We start from the raw sequence: 15,595 nt of genomic DNA, 5'->3' as shown, positions 1-15,595 counted from the left end.
GCAAGAGGGTTTACCAGAACATCTTCACCCTCCATCTCCTGAGTTGCTCATATATTAAGGTAGCAGCCATTTACCAAGCATCTCCTGGGTGCCAGGCACTGTGCCAGGGCGGGGGCTACACAGGTGATTAAGATATAGCTCCTGCCCCTGGGGGAGGTGCATGTCACTAGAACAGACAGACCAGCGGACAGAGATAATAAGCGAATACACAAGTGCAATTAAGTGTGACAGGTGCAAAGTTGTGGACCTGTTCAGGATGCAGTGGGCCACAAACAGGGAGGGTTCCATTTAGATGAGTTGGGGGAGGGCATCAGGAACGGCTTTACAGAGGAGGCTCTTGAGCCGAGTCTTGAATGCCAAGCTAGTATTTGTTAGTACGCCAATGCGAACAGTTAATTGTTGACCTTCTCATGCCATAGACTCCCTCTCACTTCTGCTCACCTACAGGCCACTCTACTGTTGGGATTTCTGACTATTGGTGGTGCCCCCAGGATGACCCAACCGCATTTAACTGCAGCATTAGTGAGCTTGTCTGTGTGTAAACACACACACACTCACACATACACACATAGCATACTGCTCCCCAATCTCCTCCTGGTGCACCAATCCCACTGTACCCGCCGAGGCAGGACATGCACTGGTACTGGTTTCTGCCCTTTTGGTCCTTCTCCAGCCAGCTCACCCCAGACTTTGCACATAACAGCCATCCTGGCTGGGAGACTTGTTGGTCCCCTCCCGTCCAGTCCAGCACATCTCCAGTCTTCTCCTCTTCTCCTCACAGAGCCCCAGCCCCACCCCTGTGGGGCGTTCCTCGCTTTTCCCAACTGCGAGGGCTTGTGGAAGGGGAGCAGATGGTGGGGAGGGGGCAGAGAATGGGGAAGACAGCAGAGACTTGAGGCAGGTGGTGATTCTGTTTTTTATTCTATACAAGTGAGGAGAGAGCCCCTGGGGAGAGAGGGACAGATCTGCCCTTCCGGAGGAGGAGATGGCCCCACCCCTAAGCTCTCTGCAGAGCCAGCATGGCACCCAGAGCCTCCCTCTCTCCAGGTTGCTCCCTCCCTTCCTGTCCCCCACCATCATCCTGCCATCCTGCCCCTGTGGGACTGGGGCTGGCAGAGGGGCCTGGGGGTGTCGGGTGGGTGGGGGTCTGAGTCCTTGTGAGGCACATGTTGAGAGGCGGGCTGGGGTGGGTGCTGCAGCCGCTGTCAGTCTGTTCCTGGCTCACTGGTTCCTGCTGGGGACAAATCCAGGGGGCCCTGTTTCCTGGGCAGGGAGAGCCAGCTGCCCAGTGTAGCGGCGCCATGTCAGACAGATGGGTGGGAATGGGACCGACCTCTCGCCCACCCCGCTGGCACCTGTGGGGTCAGGGGGCCGTCTTCTATCAGGCTCCAGTTTGTCGCAGGACTGTGCCCGCCGTGTCCTCTTGGGCTTCAGAGGGGCGGTCCGGCGGCCCGGTTCCAGGGGCCCTGGAATGACAGTCAGGGCAGGCCTGGCACATGAGTGGGGCTCACAGGCTGGCGTTCATCCAGGCTGTGACTCCTGATTGTCTGTAGCTCATTCCCTGCCTGGGAAGGGGACCCAATGTGGACAGCAAGACCCCAGAGGCGCCCCAAGCCCCTTCCAGCCAGGTGGCAGACCTTGGACCTCCGGCTCCTCTTGGTCCTGCTGTGAGCCCAGCCGCAGCTGGGGCTTGTTCACTCCTGGGGCTGCTCCCCCAGCCTCAGCCTCCTCCCTGCTCCCTGGCTCCTGGGAGGGGTGGCGGCCCCTGGGCACTGCCACCGGCTTGGGGGGCCGTGGAGCTACAGGGGTGTCCTGCAGCTGGGAGAAGAAGGAAGATGCTCAGTCAGTTAGTCCACCCTTTTGGCTCATCAAAGTGCCTTCCCCACCTTCCTTGCCGGCCCTCACCTTGGCATTCCTAGCAGGAACCGTCCTCTCTGGGAATAGGGCCCCCTCCTTCTCCTCCTCTCCATCTTGGGAGGCTGGGCTGGGGCTCTGGCAGCTGTGGTTGGGGGCACTCTCCTCAGCTGGGGGATGGGAAGAGAGGAGAAACTGCAGGAAAAGGCATTTTTGCAGAGCCCTCCCTGTCTCTGTCCCTGTGGAGCCCTGGGGGCCAGGACTGCCCCTCACCCCCCCAAGCCCATTTGTTCCTATGTCTCTGCCTTTGATGTCCCCTTCTGCTCTACATTTTCTTAGCTCTGGTCCCCAGGATCATCCTGAGCCCATCACCTCTGGAGGGGGTCCTGGCCTGGCTGACCCTCTTGAAGAGCAGGGCCTGCGCCTGTTCCTGCTGGGCAGAGCAGGCCCTGCTGGGTCCCCAGGCATGGCTGCCCATCCAGGGCTGCAGTGCCCCGGGGCCTGCCAAGGCTGCAGCCTGGCATTCCCAGGACTGTCTGCCAGTCTGATTTACATGGTGAGAGCCTTGAGGAGAGGCGCCCTCACTCCCCCCACTCCCCACCCTCCTCCCGCCTCTGTGGCTTTATGCAACCTGAGCCTGAGGCTTTGTCACCTGGAAGGTATTGTCAGTGTGTGTTTCTGTGAGGTGTGAGTGAGAGAGACTTGGAGGGTGCTGGCGGTAGGGCCATGCTCAGTGGAGCATCCAACTACGGTGGTCTCCTAAAATGAAGGATGGAGCCCCGCTTTGGGGGTTTTAACTAGTCTGTGTGTGGGATGGGGTCATCAGCAAAGATGCCCTGGTGCTGGGTCGGCCTTGGAGGAGGGGGCAGGAGCAGAGGCACTGCTGAGCCTGGGCCAGCCTGGCGCTGCACCATGCCTTTATGCCCTAGCCCTGGGGTGGGAGTGGAGGAGACTGAGGGAGTGTCCACATCTACAGAGAGATTTGTCCACGTCAATGAGGTTGGAGGGCCACCAACTTGAGTGGAGGCCGAGTTGACTAGCTCTCCTTCAGTGGCTCCCTAAGTGAGAGGTGCTCTGAACCCAGAAGAAGGGAGGCGTCATACCATCATCCCCTCTCCTTTATTCCTCCAGAGTCTCGGAGCCAGAGGTAAGTGACTTGCTTAAGGTCAACACTGCTGGTGGTGGCTGAGCTGGGACTAACCCCCAGGTGTCTGACCTCCAAGGCAGGACTCTTGCTCCTTCCTTGTGACACCTTTCTGACTGAGCTGAGGACGGCCTGGAAAGCTATTTTTGGAAGACACTGGGATGTCCGAGCTGGGCCTGGCAGGGCTGGTACTGCCCTCCCTCTTTCCCAGCTGAGGTGCAGAGAGAAGCCTTCTTTATGGAGGCTGCCACTTTGCTGATGGTGGCCAGAGGTGGCCTTTGCCCTAGAGACTTCCCCAGAACCATCCACAAAGCGTTGCTGTCTGCTAACCCTGGCAAAGCCACTTTTGTTCTGCAGGCCCTCTCTTCCGGTTGGGTTGTCTGTCTCTTTTGGATGTAGCTTTGTAAATATCCCTAAACATTTTCACTGTGTTGACTTCTTACTGCCCCACCTTGGCTGTAAATTCCCCAGCGCCGGGGCCGTAGCTTCTGTTTCTTTGGACACACCCTGGGCCTGCAGTGCTGCGGCCTGAGAAGAGGCGTTCCATACCTATGTGCCATGTGGCCTCTGCTCTGCGCATGGCGCTGAAGCTCGGCTTGGTGCTTTGAGGGGGTGGTGGGGGCTTCCAGGCTCCAGGCCCTGGGGTGGAGGCGGGTATGAGAGAAGGGAAAGGCAAGTCAGTAGGGGCCTCCGAGAAAGGGCCCAAAACAGGCAGTGAGGGCCACCATTCTCACCTGCGTCATCCGAAGAGCGCCGTTTCTGCCAAGCCTGGACGCTGCCCTCCAGGTCTGGGCCTGGGCCCTGAAAGGACAGCTGAGTCAGGTCCTAAGAAAAGTCCCCTCCACATGGGGACTGCAGTTAACAAGGAGCTTCTGCCCCAGCACCTCCTGTCATTTGTCCCTAGAAACTTGGACTTTTTTTCCAGAGTAGCACCCACACCACCCTAGGGGCATAAGAAATGGTTTACACGTGTGAAAATGCTATTATTTTAATAGTTACATGTTCATTTTATGTGTAGTAGAAAAAAACATGACTACTACAATAAGCCCACGATTTTAAAGACGATAATGCTTAGGTCCAGACTAAGTTAAAAAGGTGAGTTGATTTAAATAAAAATAACGTGTAAAGATTAATACAGGTGTTAGGTGGAGAAGGTAAAAGTTGCCCTGAAGGTGGTAAAGTCACCCAATTTGGAAACACCGCTCAAGAGGTCAGTATTTTTACAACCAGCCATTTTACAAGGAAGCAGAGGCTCCGGGAGGTTAAGTGAGCCGTCCAGGATTCCACGGCCAGTGGGTGGGATGGGCAGGACTGCAGCTAATACCTTCCGCTGTCACTGTTCCACTCTCTCTCCACTGCCTGCCAGAGACAGTGCACAGGGAGGGGAGGGTGGTAGACAGGGACCCACGGGACCCTCGGTTTACCTCCGGCTCCCCTCACCTCTCGTTTCCCATCGAAGCTCCAACCCTTGGCTCTTCCCAACCCAGGAAGGGCAACACCGTGGACTCTTGGCTGCTGTGCCGTCCCAGGGGCCTGGACCCCTTCCCCTGGCTCTGTCCCCTCAGTGCCCTGGAACAAGGTCTCAGGTTTACAAGCAGTTCCCAATGGAGAAGGGGTTCCCAGGGAGTAGGGGAGGGCCCCTGCCCCTCTGGGGCGCCAGCCTAGGGAAGCCCTGCCAGACCCCTGCCCTCTGAGGAGTCCGCCCTCCTCTGCTTGCAGCACTCCCAGCATGCTCTGGGTCACCAGGCTTAGCCAGACTCTCAAGGGGCAGGAAATTGGGATGACCAAGGTTCCCCAGAACCCCGAGTCCTAGCATTCTCCCACTAATTGCTGGGCTGGGGTCAGTGGGTGGGCTATGTGGGGGACAGCAAACGGGGAGGATGCAGCACACCCTCTTCACTTACCATCTTCCTGCGGAAGGAAGGCCCCCGGCCCCCTCCAAATCCAGGGAGGAGGCCACTTTCCTCCTCTGGGCTCCAGCAGGGGGAGGAGTTATTGCCGAGGCTGGGAGGGTCTGGGCTTGGGGGGCTCTCCTGAGTGGGGGGTGGGGGAGGGGGTGGAGGGAGGAGGAGCCCGGTGGTGGGGGACCCTGGCCCCCGGTCCCCCTTGAAGCTCCGGGGCCGGCGAAAGTGAAACAGGCCTCGGCGCCTCTTCTTCTGGAGTGGAGGCAGTGGCGGCTCCGAGAGGCCGGGCCGCAGGGTCCGCAGAGTCCGGGGATAGCTGGGCAGGGTCGGGGTGAGTCAGGACAAAGCCACAGGGAGACATGAATCCCAGATGCAGAGGTGGCACAGGGCCCAGGGTGGTGCTGGTGCAGGTCCAGTCCTTGGTCTAATAAACCTCCCGCTTTCCTCTGTCATCCGGTCTCTCCTAGAGTTGGTGTCCTCACCTTCCCTGTCATAATCCTCCGGCAGCCTCTTCCACCCCCATCCACTCTTTCCTCCCAGGCACCTCTCCCCCTCTTCTTCTCTCCACCTCTCCAAGTGACCCAGTTCTTTCTGGACAGATGCTGGGGAGTCTGTGCAGGACAGTGACAGAGAACACACCCTCCAGGCCTCTTACCACTGTCATCCCATCCCAGGGCCTGCCGCCTCCCTGTCCCCCACCCTGTCCCCACCATCCCACTGTCGTGGTTCACCCTGGTCTCATCCTTTTCTGCTGTCCTGAGAAGATTCAGAGAGCATGGGAGCTAAGGGCAGGGTGGAGAAGAATGAGAATGTGGGGGAAATGTCCCAGGGAGAGTGGCTTTGGGGCACTGCCACTGGAGAGGCCTCTGTGGGAGCTGGGAGGACACAGGAGTCCTTCCCGGTCCTTGGGGCTTGCTGAAAACGGGAGCGTGTCTAGGTGCCACACCTGGAACTTTCATCCATGACCCTTCGGCTGAAGAAGTCCTCCAGCCCCTCATCCAGGCGGGTGGCCATCCCGTTCTCCTGACGTGTCCCAGGTACTGGCACCTGCTGGGAGGAAGGTCTGTAGGCTATCTCATCTGGGTCAGGAAGCCCCTCCCATCCACTGAGGGCCTTCCCCTTTGCACTGGACTTGCCTCCTCTTGGCCCCATGGAAATTTAGACTTCAGTCCACCTGGGCATTGCCTAAGCATGGTGGCTCTTGGCTCTATCCTTCACCAAAATGAGAACTGCCACTGTCTGGCAGACAGAGATTTCCTGTCTGTGACAAGGTCTAGCTCCCATCCAAGCTGGATAATCCGCCTCTGTTTGGTGGCCTTCCTGGGCCCCTGCCCGATACCCCAAGGCTGGTGCCTCTGGCATTTGCGTCCTAAAGCCAGCACCCCTGGCGCCGGCATTGTGAAGTCAAGTTGGTTCTCTTTCGAGGTCTTAGGGACTCACATTGGGCCGACCAGGTCCTGGAGGGGTGGTCCTGGGGGGCCGGGGCCTGCCCTGTGTTTGATGCCTTAGTTTATAGCCGTGAGTGGGCAGTTCGGATAGACCTTCCCAGGAGCCACTAGCTGTGGGCTGGCTGCTCCCGAGTCCTGAGAACCAGCCAGGGGGGGTACCCAGGCTCCCCAGCTGGCTTTCCATGTCCTGAGGGCTCCCACCTGTGGGGACAGCAGTGTTAGAGGGACTAGCAGGAGGGACAGGGAGGAAGCAGCCTGTTTGAACAGAGAAAAAAGAAAGAGATCCAGGGTCTGGGAAAGGTCTGGGGACCTGGAGGACATTAGAATTGAGGCCGGGGGACTCACTGATGAAGGCAGACACCGGCCGGATCTTGCGGCAGCGTTTCTGCTTTTTGATGGCCATGGTGTCCTACAGAAATGGAGACGGATTGGATGGTTGGGCCAGGTCACAAGTCCCAGGAGCCTCACCTGGAGCCTCCCATTCCTCATAAAGCCTTCTCTTTAGGTCCGTCCTGCCTCCCTCTCCTCAGGCGGTTGAGGCACTGGGACGAGGGAAGAGACTGGGTTGGATCCGGGCTGGTGGATGAGACCAGGCCCAGTGAGGGCAGGGAGTAGAGTCCAGAGAAGCAGGAGGGGACAGTGTTCTGCAGGTTCGGGGCAGGCCTAGCTTAAGGAGGGGAGTGGAGGGTTGGGGGTGCTCACGATGTTGGTGCCAAGTTCATCATCTGTGGTCTCCTCGTGGTCATGGTTCCGGCCTCGGCCCCGGGAGGACAGATCCTGCCCTTGGCCTGGCCCCCCTGGTGGATCTGACAGTGTCCTTAGCTGGGCCAGGTGCCTGGCCTGGGGAAGGACAGGTGTGAATAGGATCCCAAGGAAGCTGCCCACCGCCCAGGGCCTTGATGGGGAGGGGTGGTTGGGGGAATGGGCTGAGCGGGGTGCAAGGCATGCCTGGACCTGGCTGGGGTTCAGAAGCCTTACCAGGCTCTTGTGGGAGTGGTACAGCTCCTGCAGGATCTCGTCCACTATGGAGTTGGTCAAGTAGGTGACGACTGAGAGCTTCACTTCACTGTGGGCACAGGGGAGGCTGCTCAGCCCCCCTCCCCCCAGTGAGCCTCAGCCCATCTTCCCCAGATGCCTGAGGGTGCAGGCGAGCTAGCCTGGTCGTCCACAGAGAACACGGCTGCTGGAGGAGACCCCTTCGGTTCACCACACTCATGTCTCCACAAGGGCATACCCAGTCCCACCCACTGGCCCCTAGTCTAGGTGTGTGTGGGTGGGGAGAGTGGGTAAGGAGGAACTGAGGAGAAAGAGGAGCAAGAGGGCTCCGGGTCAGGCCCCTGGAGCTGCAGTGGAGCAGAGCTGGGTAAATTGGGGTACTGAGTGAACGCTGCTGGTCTCTGCTGTAAGAGCACACACCAGCGCTTCTTGAACCAGGCCGTTGCACGTATGTGCAATAATTTTCCTTTGCTTTGGCGAGTGGTGGCATCCGGAATGAAAGAGCTCCAGGGGTAAGGAGAACTCAGGGGAGAGAGGGTAGTCCATGCACCACGATTCACATCGTTTTTCTCTGTCCCTGCCTCTGAGAAGGCTGAACTTTGTTTCTGGGAGGTGATTCTTGTTGTCTATGTGTGGCTGTGTGGCTGTGTGCGTGTGCGTATGCGTGCGTGTGTGTGTGTGTACCCCTGTGTGTGCGCTGCCCTGCCTCCTAAACCCAGACTCAGCACTTAGATTTCTAGGGCAAAGATCAGTCAGACCCTAAATAGCAAAGTTGCAGTTGGTTAAAGATTTATCCCTTGTAATGGAGATTGCGCCATTCATTATTAATTGCTGGTAGCTGGGCCCAAAGTCCCTAAGTGCCCTGGGCTGAATCCAGCACCCCTCCCCCCCCCCCCCCCCCCCCCCCCCCCCCCCCGCCCATCCCCGCCTCCCCGCCTCTCACTCCAGCTTGTTCTGAATGTCCTGCCCCGCCTGCTCCAGCAACGCCCCTCGGATGAAGTTCCGGGGCACGGTGACACGCTCGGCCACATTGCTCAGCATCTTGTTGTGGCCCTCGGCCACCCGCATGGCCACGGGGCATAACTCCTGTGTTAAGCTGACCATCGACTCCAGGATCACCTAGAGTGGGGGAAGTGAGGCCAGAGCCCCAAGGGGAGCTGGGTCAGGGCTGGCACCACAGTGGAAGGGACCCTAGCCTGTGCATGCCAGCTCCCTGTGGTGGGATTGAGGGGCCTGCCGGGGTCACAGGGCCAGTTAGCAGCAGAGCCTGGGACACTCAGGCTTCCCCACATCTTGGTCAGTGCCCTTGCCACCCTACCATAAGGACAAAGGGGAGTCAGTTCAAGGGTTTGAGTCCAGAGGGGAGAGGTCGGAGTTCAGTGGTCAAGGTCAAAGCTAGCAGAAAAAAATCCAAGCCAGTTTTCTAGCAAAGCGTGGCACAGTGGCAGTGTGGGTGGTCTCAACTCTGCGTTTCCTTCTTGCCCCCAGTAATCTCCCTGCACTGACCTCAGGTGAGAGCCTTGGTAAACACTTGCTCCCTCCTCAGGACTTGCCTGCAGCTCCTTGTCCACAGCCTTGGACACCTCACTGGCCACTGACTCCAGCCTCTGCCGCACAGGCCCATCGTTGGCCAACACATGGCCCAGCTCGTAGAGGCTGGGAAACAGCTGTGGAAGGAGGGAAGGGGTTATGATCAGAAGGCCAGAATTAGGCCTTACTAGGTCCCTGGGGGCCCCTGGTCAGTAGGGCAGATGCTCGGGACAGGTCCTGGACACTCTGGGTTAGCATGGCGGGCCTTCTTGGGTTCTCTGCACTGTCATGGAAAGAGGTGCTGCTGGGGGCTTACCGCCCGGGAGTTCTTGGCGTCCTTGATGAGGTCCCGAGCATAGAGCAACTCATCCTGCACAGGCTCCAGCGGGCACAGCCTCAGGGCCCGCACCTCCTCCTGCACTCGTCCACACAGCCGCTGCAGCATCTGGAGCACAGTTGGCGGGAGTGTCACAGGGGACCCCTGTACACTCATCTTCCTAGGTGGGACCCCAGATACCCCATTTCTGTGCCCTTTGGGCAGTGCTACTGGCACCGGCACTGACGGGGTGGTGGTGATGATGTCTGTGGATGGCCTATTCTCTCCTCTTCTTGTGATGCACTTCTTGAACGCCCGGTGGAGCTCCCACAGTCTGTACACCCCTTGTTTGGAGACCCCCTGCTGTTTGCCCACATGTTCTCTCCTGTTTGGGGCCCAAATTCAGAATGTCCTATCTTTCCGCTTTCCCCTTCTAGTTATGAGCTCCACACGATGCCTCTTTCAAACTCCCCACCCCCACACTCTATCACATCCCAGCTGTGCCCTGCAAGCCCCATGCATGCCCCATGTGTCCCGGAGGGAAATGTTTACTTGCTCGGCGCTGCTGGTCACCAGGCCCTGCTGCAGCCTGAAGGCCTGCTCCTGGGGGCACGTCTGGGAGTGGTTGTTCCTCACCAAGCACCACTGGATCTGGAGATGACGGGGTGGGTGGGGTCAGGCCTGGGGATGGGGGCTGGCCCCTGCCCCTCACTGTTCCACCCTGCTTAGGCCGCCACCTTCTGCCAGACGTCCTCGGTGCGTTCTGGGGCGCTGCGGTAGGCTTGGGAGATGTCGCTCACGGGGAAGGACATGAAGCGCAGTGTGTGGTTGCTGTGGGACACAGTAGAACAGCTGAGAGGGGGAAGAGGTGAGGAGGAGAGGCCCCTGCTCCCCAAAACCCACCCCCTTCTGCCCATTTCCCTCATCTGGCCCTCCTAATATTTCTGTGCAAATAGGTTAAGCAGGCTGGGGTGGGGCTGGCGAGGTTCAGGCCTGGTCCAGGCACAGCGAGGCTGGGGGTGCGGGTCAGGCAGAGCCCTGGACCACTTACCTCTCCAGGGCCCTCGCAATGTCCAGAAAGCCCAGGGCAGATGTATTGTTCCGATCCCATAGGATAGTTCTGGGGAGAGAGTGAGCACTGGCTTGTTATCCCTCCCTCTGGGTCCCTCTTAGGGGGCAGGGACACAATCCCCCTCTGGAGCCCTCCCTCCTTTCCTGGGCAATGGTTCTGGGACTGAGGGCCTCCTGGAAGCTGGGCTACAGAGCAGCGAGGCAAGCATGTATGTGTGGGTGGCTGGGGCTCCAGGTCAGAAGGCCCAGGTGTGGGCCCCACCTGAGGGAGGAGTTTATCTGCAGGGCCTTAGACAGCATCTTGGCCCCGATGTCCTCCATGCCGTTGCCACTCAGGTCCACCTTAGCCAGGCAGGTGTTGCTGCCCAGGGCATTGATGAGGATGCTGGTGCGAAGCTTCAGCCGGGAGTCTGCCACCGACAGTGACTGCAGGGACTGTGTGGGCAAGTGGGGGGTTGGGCCCAGTGCCAGCAGCCCCTGCCACTGCAGGTCCCTCCCAGGCCCAGGCACTCACACAGTCCTCTTCCTGGATCAGCTGCACCAGCTTGTGGAGGATCTCCTCCAGGGTCCTGCGGGGAGTCGGGGCTCAGAGTAGGAGGGGAAGGGGCTGGGGTTATGCTATTGGAGGAGCAGAGAGGTGGCTTGAGCAGGGAGGGGGCCAGAGGTAATACAGTGAGCCAAAAAGATAGGTGGATGATGGAGCGAGGGTCTGTGGGTACAGGGAGGAGGCCTCACTTGGCTTTGACATTGAAGTTCTTGCCCAGGAATAGGTGCTTGAGGGACTTGTTCTTGCCAAGCGCGGGCACCAGTGTCAGGAGGTCTGAGTCGAACCCTGGCCAGTAGATGGGAGAGGCCTGGCCTTGAGGCTGGAGGTTCCCTAGAGTCTCCTCAGGGCTTCTCCCCAACACTCCAGACCCCTGTCCCCACCTGGCCTCCAGGAAGGGAAGCACCCCCACTCACCATTGTCTGACAGATCCAGGCTGCCCACACAGGTGACAGCCCCCAGCTGCTCCTGCAAAGCCTGGGCTCCCGCTGAGCGGAGCTGCAGGGACACGGTGGGGGTGGAGTGGGGAGGCAGGGGTGGGGGTGGGGGGTAGGGCACCTTTAATGCTTACAGGCCAGAGTAGTCACACCAGGACTCAAGGTCATACCAGGTCTCAGGTGTAAAATCAGGAGGCCCCTTCTCCTCACCAGATCTTCCCTAGGGCTCCCTCCCCTCCCTTCCGCCAGAAGTCTCCAGGCCGCTGCTCTGGAGACAGCTTGCTCCTGCCCTCTGGTGGGAATGCCTGGTATCTCCCACGCCAAAGCCTTAAGGGCAGAGATACTGGAGGCTGAAAATGACCTCTGGAAGGAGGGACACAGACCACAGACTGAGAGGGGAAAGTGGAGGTGTGGTCAGGTCCGGGGTGGCAGGTCGGTAGTACAGAGGCAAGAGGGAGCCAGGGTTTGACTTAGGTCAGAGACATGAACAGTGCGGCGATGGATGGGGACAGGCAGTGCGGTTGGGGGACTGAGGGCTCACCTCACAGCTGCTGACATCCAGGTGCAGGTCACTGAGGTGACTGTTGAGGGAGAGGCCCTGGAGCAGTGCCCTGCGGGAGGAAGGTCAGCAGGCCCGCTTTTACCCCTCACCCCCTTCTCTCCCAGTTCCCCCTTGGACACCCCCCAACCCTGCACCCACCCGACCTGAGGGCCTCCAGGGGCAGCCTCGTGGCGGACAGGTTGACGTGGCTCAGTGTGTAGGCACTGCTGAAGAACTGCTTGAAGGCTGGCGGGGCCTCCCGGCCCTTCCTGCAGAGACTCCTGGGGTCAGCAAGGGAGGGGACGCCCACCACTTGCCCTATCCCTCCCTGCACCCCTTGTGTTCCCACCTGTGGGAACAACTGTTGCGCGCCAGGTTGAGGTAGGTGAGGTGGGAGCAGCAGCCATGGAGCAGGGCGCCCAGAAGCTGTGGGAAGAGACACGGTGGGTCCCACAGGGGCTGGGGTCTTCAGCCTCTGTGGTCAGTCTGTGTGAGCCCCACTGTGGATGCCCACTTTGCATCTAATGCCTCAGTTTCCCCTCTGTGGAAAGTGCGTCCACTCTCTGCCTGGCCCCCAGGGGTGGAGGAGAGGCTCATGGGCAGTGGATGTGTAAATCCAGGGCTACCATGGGCCCATAAGGTGCCTTGCTAAGTTGAGGAAAGTGTCCTTTCCTCCTCGTGGACTCAGCCCTGCTCCAGGGTGCACAGCTGGGGAACAGAGCCAGGGCTGGCTTTTAGGCACAGCCAGCACCACCTTGGGCTGCAACTGGGATAAGGTGCCACACAGGTGTGAGCTATGGGCATTGCTTCATAATTCAACTGAACCGGAAGTCATCCCACTGGCTTTGTCCATCTCCCTCCAAGGAGGGGGGTGAGGCAGAGACCCACCCTGGCCTCCCCAATCACTGCAGGCTGGCTCCCCCATCACCAACCCCTCACCAAGTCAATGGCACAGTCAGTCCCTGCCAGGTCCAGGTGCACCAGAGCATTGGGCTGGGCCAGGAAACTGTAGAGGGCCTGGGAAGGAAGGACAGAGGGGCTGCAGGGGAAGGGGTGATAGAGCCCCTCCACCCCTGGGCTGCAAGGCAGAGACCCCCAGGCCCTGATGCCCGAGGGAGCTTCTGTGGGGGCTTGAGGCTACGTTCCGTGGACTCACATTGGCCTCGTCTGTGGCAAGCAGCCCAGGGTTCTTGCTCAGGTCCAGGTATCGAAGGGAGCTGGCAAAGGCCGGGTTGGCCCCGAAGGTCTGGCCCAGCGCCTGGAGCCCTGAGCACAGCGGGCACTGGGCTGGGTTGGCCCCCATCCCCACCTCCTCCCCTTGTACACAACTCTTCCCCGCTCCCCAAATGTGGCTCCTTTCCCTTCTTTGATCCCTGGGATGCTGTGTGAGTGTGTGGGTACACCTCTGGGGCTCAACCCCCCAGGCAGCGCTGGGGGATGGTCAGAAGTCAGAGGTCAGGGGTCCCGGTGCAAGTACCTCTAGGGGAAATGGCAGTCTTGGCCAGGCACAGCTTGGTGAGGCCAGTTGGGAAGCAGAGGAGCTGCTGGCTCAGACTGAGGAAACCTGGGGAGTGGAGAGAGAAAAGAGCCAGGTGAGAGGCTGTGCGGTGGGCACAGGGGGTGCAGCGTGAGAGTGGGGGCTCGAGTGGGGTACAGGCCTGGGGTCAAGGATGGCGGTGTTGAGGCGGGGGCTGGCATCAGGTCCGAGAGCCCCTGTTCAGACCCGGGTTGGGCTCTGGGCTAGGACAGGGGTCTGCATTGCAGTGGGGGCAGGATTCAGGGCTGGGGCTCACCCTTGTCCTCGATGGGGTTGTGGGACAGAGTGAGGGCATGCAGCACACAGCTCCCGTTCTCCCCAAACACCCCGGCCAGCTTCTGGACAAAGTCCCTTCAGGGAAGGGGAGGAAGGGTTTGTTTGTGCCAGCCCCTGGGCCTCCCCTCCTCCTCCACCGCCTGCCTGGCTGGGGCTGCAACAGTCAGAGGCCCCCACAGGTGGGGAGCAGTTCGGAGCCTGCCAGGGAGCTTGTCACCTCTCCAGAGTACCTGGGAAGTTGTGCTGGGACAAAGCCCAGCTTTGGGTCCTCAAGACTGGGGCAGTCTACCCTGCTCGGGAGTTGATGGAAGAAGGGGGTGGGCAAGGGGCATCCTGGGCAAGGGCCATGGAGCTGGGGGTCAGGAGGCTTGGGTCTGAGTCCCAGCTTGACCACTGACTTGCTTTGTGCCCTCTTTGGGCCTCAGGCTCCTCTTCTGTAAAGTGGGGAGCTGAGTGAGACAGCTCAGAGGCCTGAATCATGCTCTGAGGTTCTGGGACCCTAAGACTACATCCAGGGGGCACCATTGCCCAAGAAGGAGGTTGGCCTCACGTCTTCAGCCCGGTGTTGTCCAGCACCAGCTCTTCGAGGCTCCCAGACTTGCTCAGGGTGTGTAGCACCTGTTCTAGCACTTCAGAGCCCTGAGGACAGAGGGGGTGCTGTGATCAGGAACCAGAGAGGGCAGTGCTCTCCCCCCCACCCCCCTGCCCCTCCCAGTCCCTACCAGCCGCAGGTCCTTGCAGTAGAGTTTGGTGAACCACTGGTTGTAGGCCAGGGCTGCCACCATTAGGGCCAAGTCTCTGGAGAGATTGAAGAGGGCAGGAAAGTGGTGAGCAGGTGTCTGGGGCAGGAAAGAAGAGACTAGGGATGAGGTGGTTGGGCTGGGGAAAGCCTGGATGAGTAGAAGGTAGTGGGGGGTGGGGTTGGGGAGATAGAACTGGGGTACGGCTGGGACCAGAAGGGAGAACCTGGAAAGGCCAGAGTTGGGCTGAGGCTGGAATAGCGGGTGTGTGTTTGTGTGTGTGTGAGTCTCCACTCTGTTGACTTACCGGCTCTCCAAGTGGCTGAAATCCAAAAGATTGAACTCCCGGTTATCCTCGGCATGATAGATGGTGTCCACATCCTTGGAGAGGTGGAACTGGCTCACACCCGCTCCCTTCCTCCTCCTCTGCCCCCTCCCTCCTGGTCCCACCTGCCCACCTGCTGAGTCCCTGCCCAACGCACCCATTGCACCTCCTCACGGCAGTGCAGCCCATTGTAGTCACACAGGGCAGCGTAGGTCTCAGAGAAGCCACCTGTGGGGCAGGAGATGGGTTGGCTCCATAGGGGTAAGGGGGTGGGGAACAGGCTTGCAGTTCAAGGAAAGTCAAAGTCATTTTATGTGCCGGGGTCCAGGGTTCCTGCTACTCCATGAACCTCTGAGGTCCGGGAGCTGTGGAGTCCTCAGGGCAGGCACAGCCCCATGCACATAGGACTCTGGACAAGGGGCAGGTGCTTTAGGTCCCACTTTCCTCAAGTCTGCCCCAGCTCACCACAGACACTGTGAGTGGTAGATGTGGAAGTCTCAGAGTTGGGGGATGTGTCTCGGGGCCCTTCGGGGGTGTCTGCGTTTCCACGCCGGATTAGACATCTGGAAAATGAACAAATCCATCCCAGAGAGGGGTGGAAAGAAGCTCGCAATTCTACCTGTTACAGCTTCAGGATCCCCAGGGAAAAGCAAGAGTGGGGACATGAGAGCTCTTTTCCTCAGTGTCCCAGGAGCCCAGGTCCAGGGGAAAGAGGGAGGGAGAAGTCTCCTATTGTTTAACCCCTTGGGAGACTCCTCCTTTGCCACTCACCCCGGGCCAGGGCAGACCTTGGAGAGAGCAGAGCTCACGTGGCGTGTCACCTGGTCCACACTCTCAGCCGAAGGCAGCCGCATGCTCACCATGCCACGCTCTGTCTCCACTAGGATCTGGGGGACAGGGGGCAGCAGGGCCTCAGATATCAACTCCTTCCT

At 59.6% G+C, this 15,595-nt stretch overlaps 1 protein-coding gene across 12 annotated transcripts in view; it reads right to left on the bottom strand.

Moving 5' to 3' along the window:
• Window positions 1-897: 897 nt before the first annotated feature.
• The window catches only part of CARMIL3 (capping protein regulator and myosin 1 linker 3), a 17,640-nt gene continuing 2,942 nt past the window's right edge, over window positions 898-15,595 (bottom strand). Inside the window, exons 5-40 of one of the 12 annotated variants that reach the window (XM_070504102.1) lie at window positions 15,435-15,550; window positions 15,129-15,226; window positions 14,797-14,891; window positions 14,646-14,719; window positions 14,321-14,396; window positions 14,149-14,237; window positions 13,579-13,673; window positions 13,263-13,349; window positions 12,942-13,051; window positions 12,725-12,802; window positions 12,135-12,211; window positions 11,950-12,054; window positions 11,786-11,855; window positions 11,224-11,305; window positions 10,999-11,095; window positions 10,778-10,832; window positions 10,526-10,698; window positions 10,244-10,312; window positions 9,930-10,023; window positions 9,745-9,843; window positions 9,193-9,321; window positions 8,900-9,013; window positions 8,290-8,465; window positions 7,329-7,416; window positions 7,053-7,190; window positions 6,696-6,759; window positions 6,343-6,551; window positions 5,849-5,952; window positions 4,903-5,218; window positions 4,439-4,567; window positions 3,733-3,799; window positions 3,548-3,637; window positions 1,906-2,024; window positions 1,638-1,818; window positions 1,334-1,466; window positions 898-1,231 (exon numbers count right to left, since the gene is read on the bottom strand). In XM_070504102.1, coding sequence (XP_070360203.1) covers window positions 1,222-1,231; window positions 1,334-1,466; window positions 1,638-1,818; window positions 1,906-2,024; window positions 3,548-3,637; window positions 3,733-3,799; window positions 4,439-4,567; window positions 4,903-5,218; window positions 5,849-5,952; window positions 6,343-6,551; window positions 6,696-6,759; window positions 7,053-7,190; window positions 7,329-7,416; window positions 8,290-8,465; window positions 8,900-9,013; window positions 9,193-9,321; window positions 9,745-9,843; window positions 9,930-10,023; window positions 10,244-10,312; window positions 10,526-10,698; window positions 10,778-10,832; window positions 10,999-11,095; window positions 11,224-11,305; window positions 11,786-11,855; window positions 11,950-12,054; window positions 12,135-12,211; window positions 12,725-12,802; window positions 12,942-13,051; window positions 13,263-13,349; window positions 13,579-13,673; window positions 14,149-14,237; window positions 14,321-14,396; window positions 14,646-14,719; window positions 14,797-14,891; window positions 15,129-15,226; window positions 15,435-15,550 — 3,906 coding nt within the window. In that variant the 3' untranslated portion in view covers window positions 898-1,221. Of the gene's footprint in view, window positions 1,467-1,637; window positions 1,819-1,905; window positions 2,025-3,547; window positions 3,638-3,732; window positions 3,800-4,438; window positions 4,568-4,902; window positions 5,219-5,848; window positions 5,953-6,342; window positions 6,552-6,695; window positions 6,760-7,052; window positions 7,191-7,328; window positions 7,417-8,289; window positions 8,466-8,899; window positions 9,014-9,192; window positions 9,322-9,744; window positions 9,844-9,929; window positions 10,024-10,243; window positions 10,313-10,525; window positions 10,699-10,777; window positions 10,833-10,998; window positions 11,096-11,223; window positions 11,306-11,785; window positions 11,856-11,949; window positions 12,055-12,134; window positions 12,212-12,724; window positions 12,803-12,941; window positions 13,052-13,262; window positions 13,350-13,578; window positions 13,674-14,148; window positions 14,238-14,320; window positions 14,397-14,645; window positions 14,720-14,796; window positions 14,892-15,128; window positions 15,227-15,434; window positions 15,551-15,595 lie in introns of all 12 variants that reach the window. The other 11 variants (XM_070504107.1, XM_070504104.1, XM_070504106.1 and 8 more) reach the window with 11 other exon arrangements.

Source organism: Equus asinus, chromosome 2, assembly GCF_041296235.1.
Source record: "Equus asinus isolate D_3611 breed Donkey chromosome 2, EquAss-T2T_v2, whole genome shotgun sequence".
NCBI classification, from domain to species: domain Eukaryota; kingdom Metazoa; phylum Chordata; class Mammalia; order Perissodactyla; family Equidae; genus Equus; species Equus asinus.
Note: the sequence above shows the minus strand (reverse complement) of the source record. Positions and strands in the feature narration are given on the sequence as shown.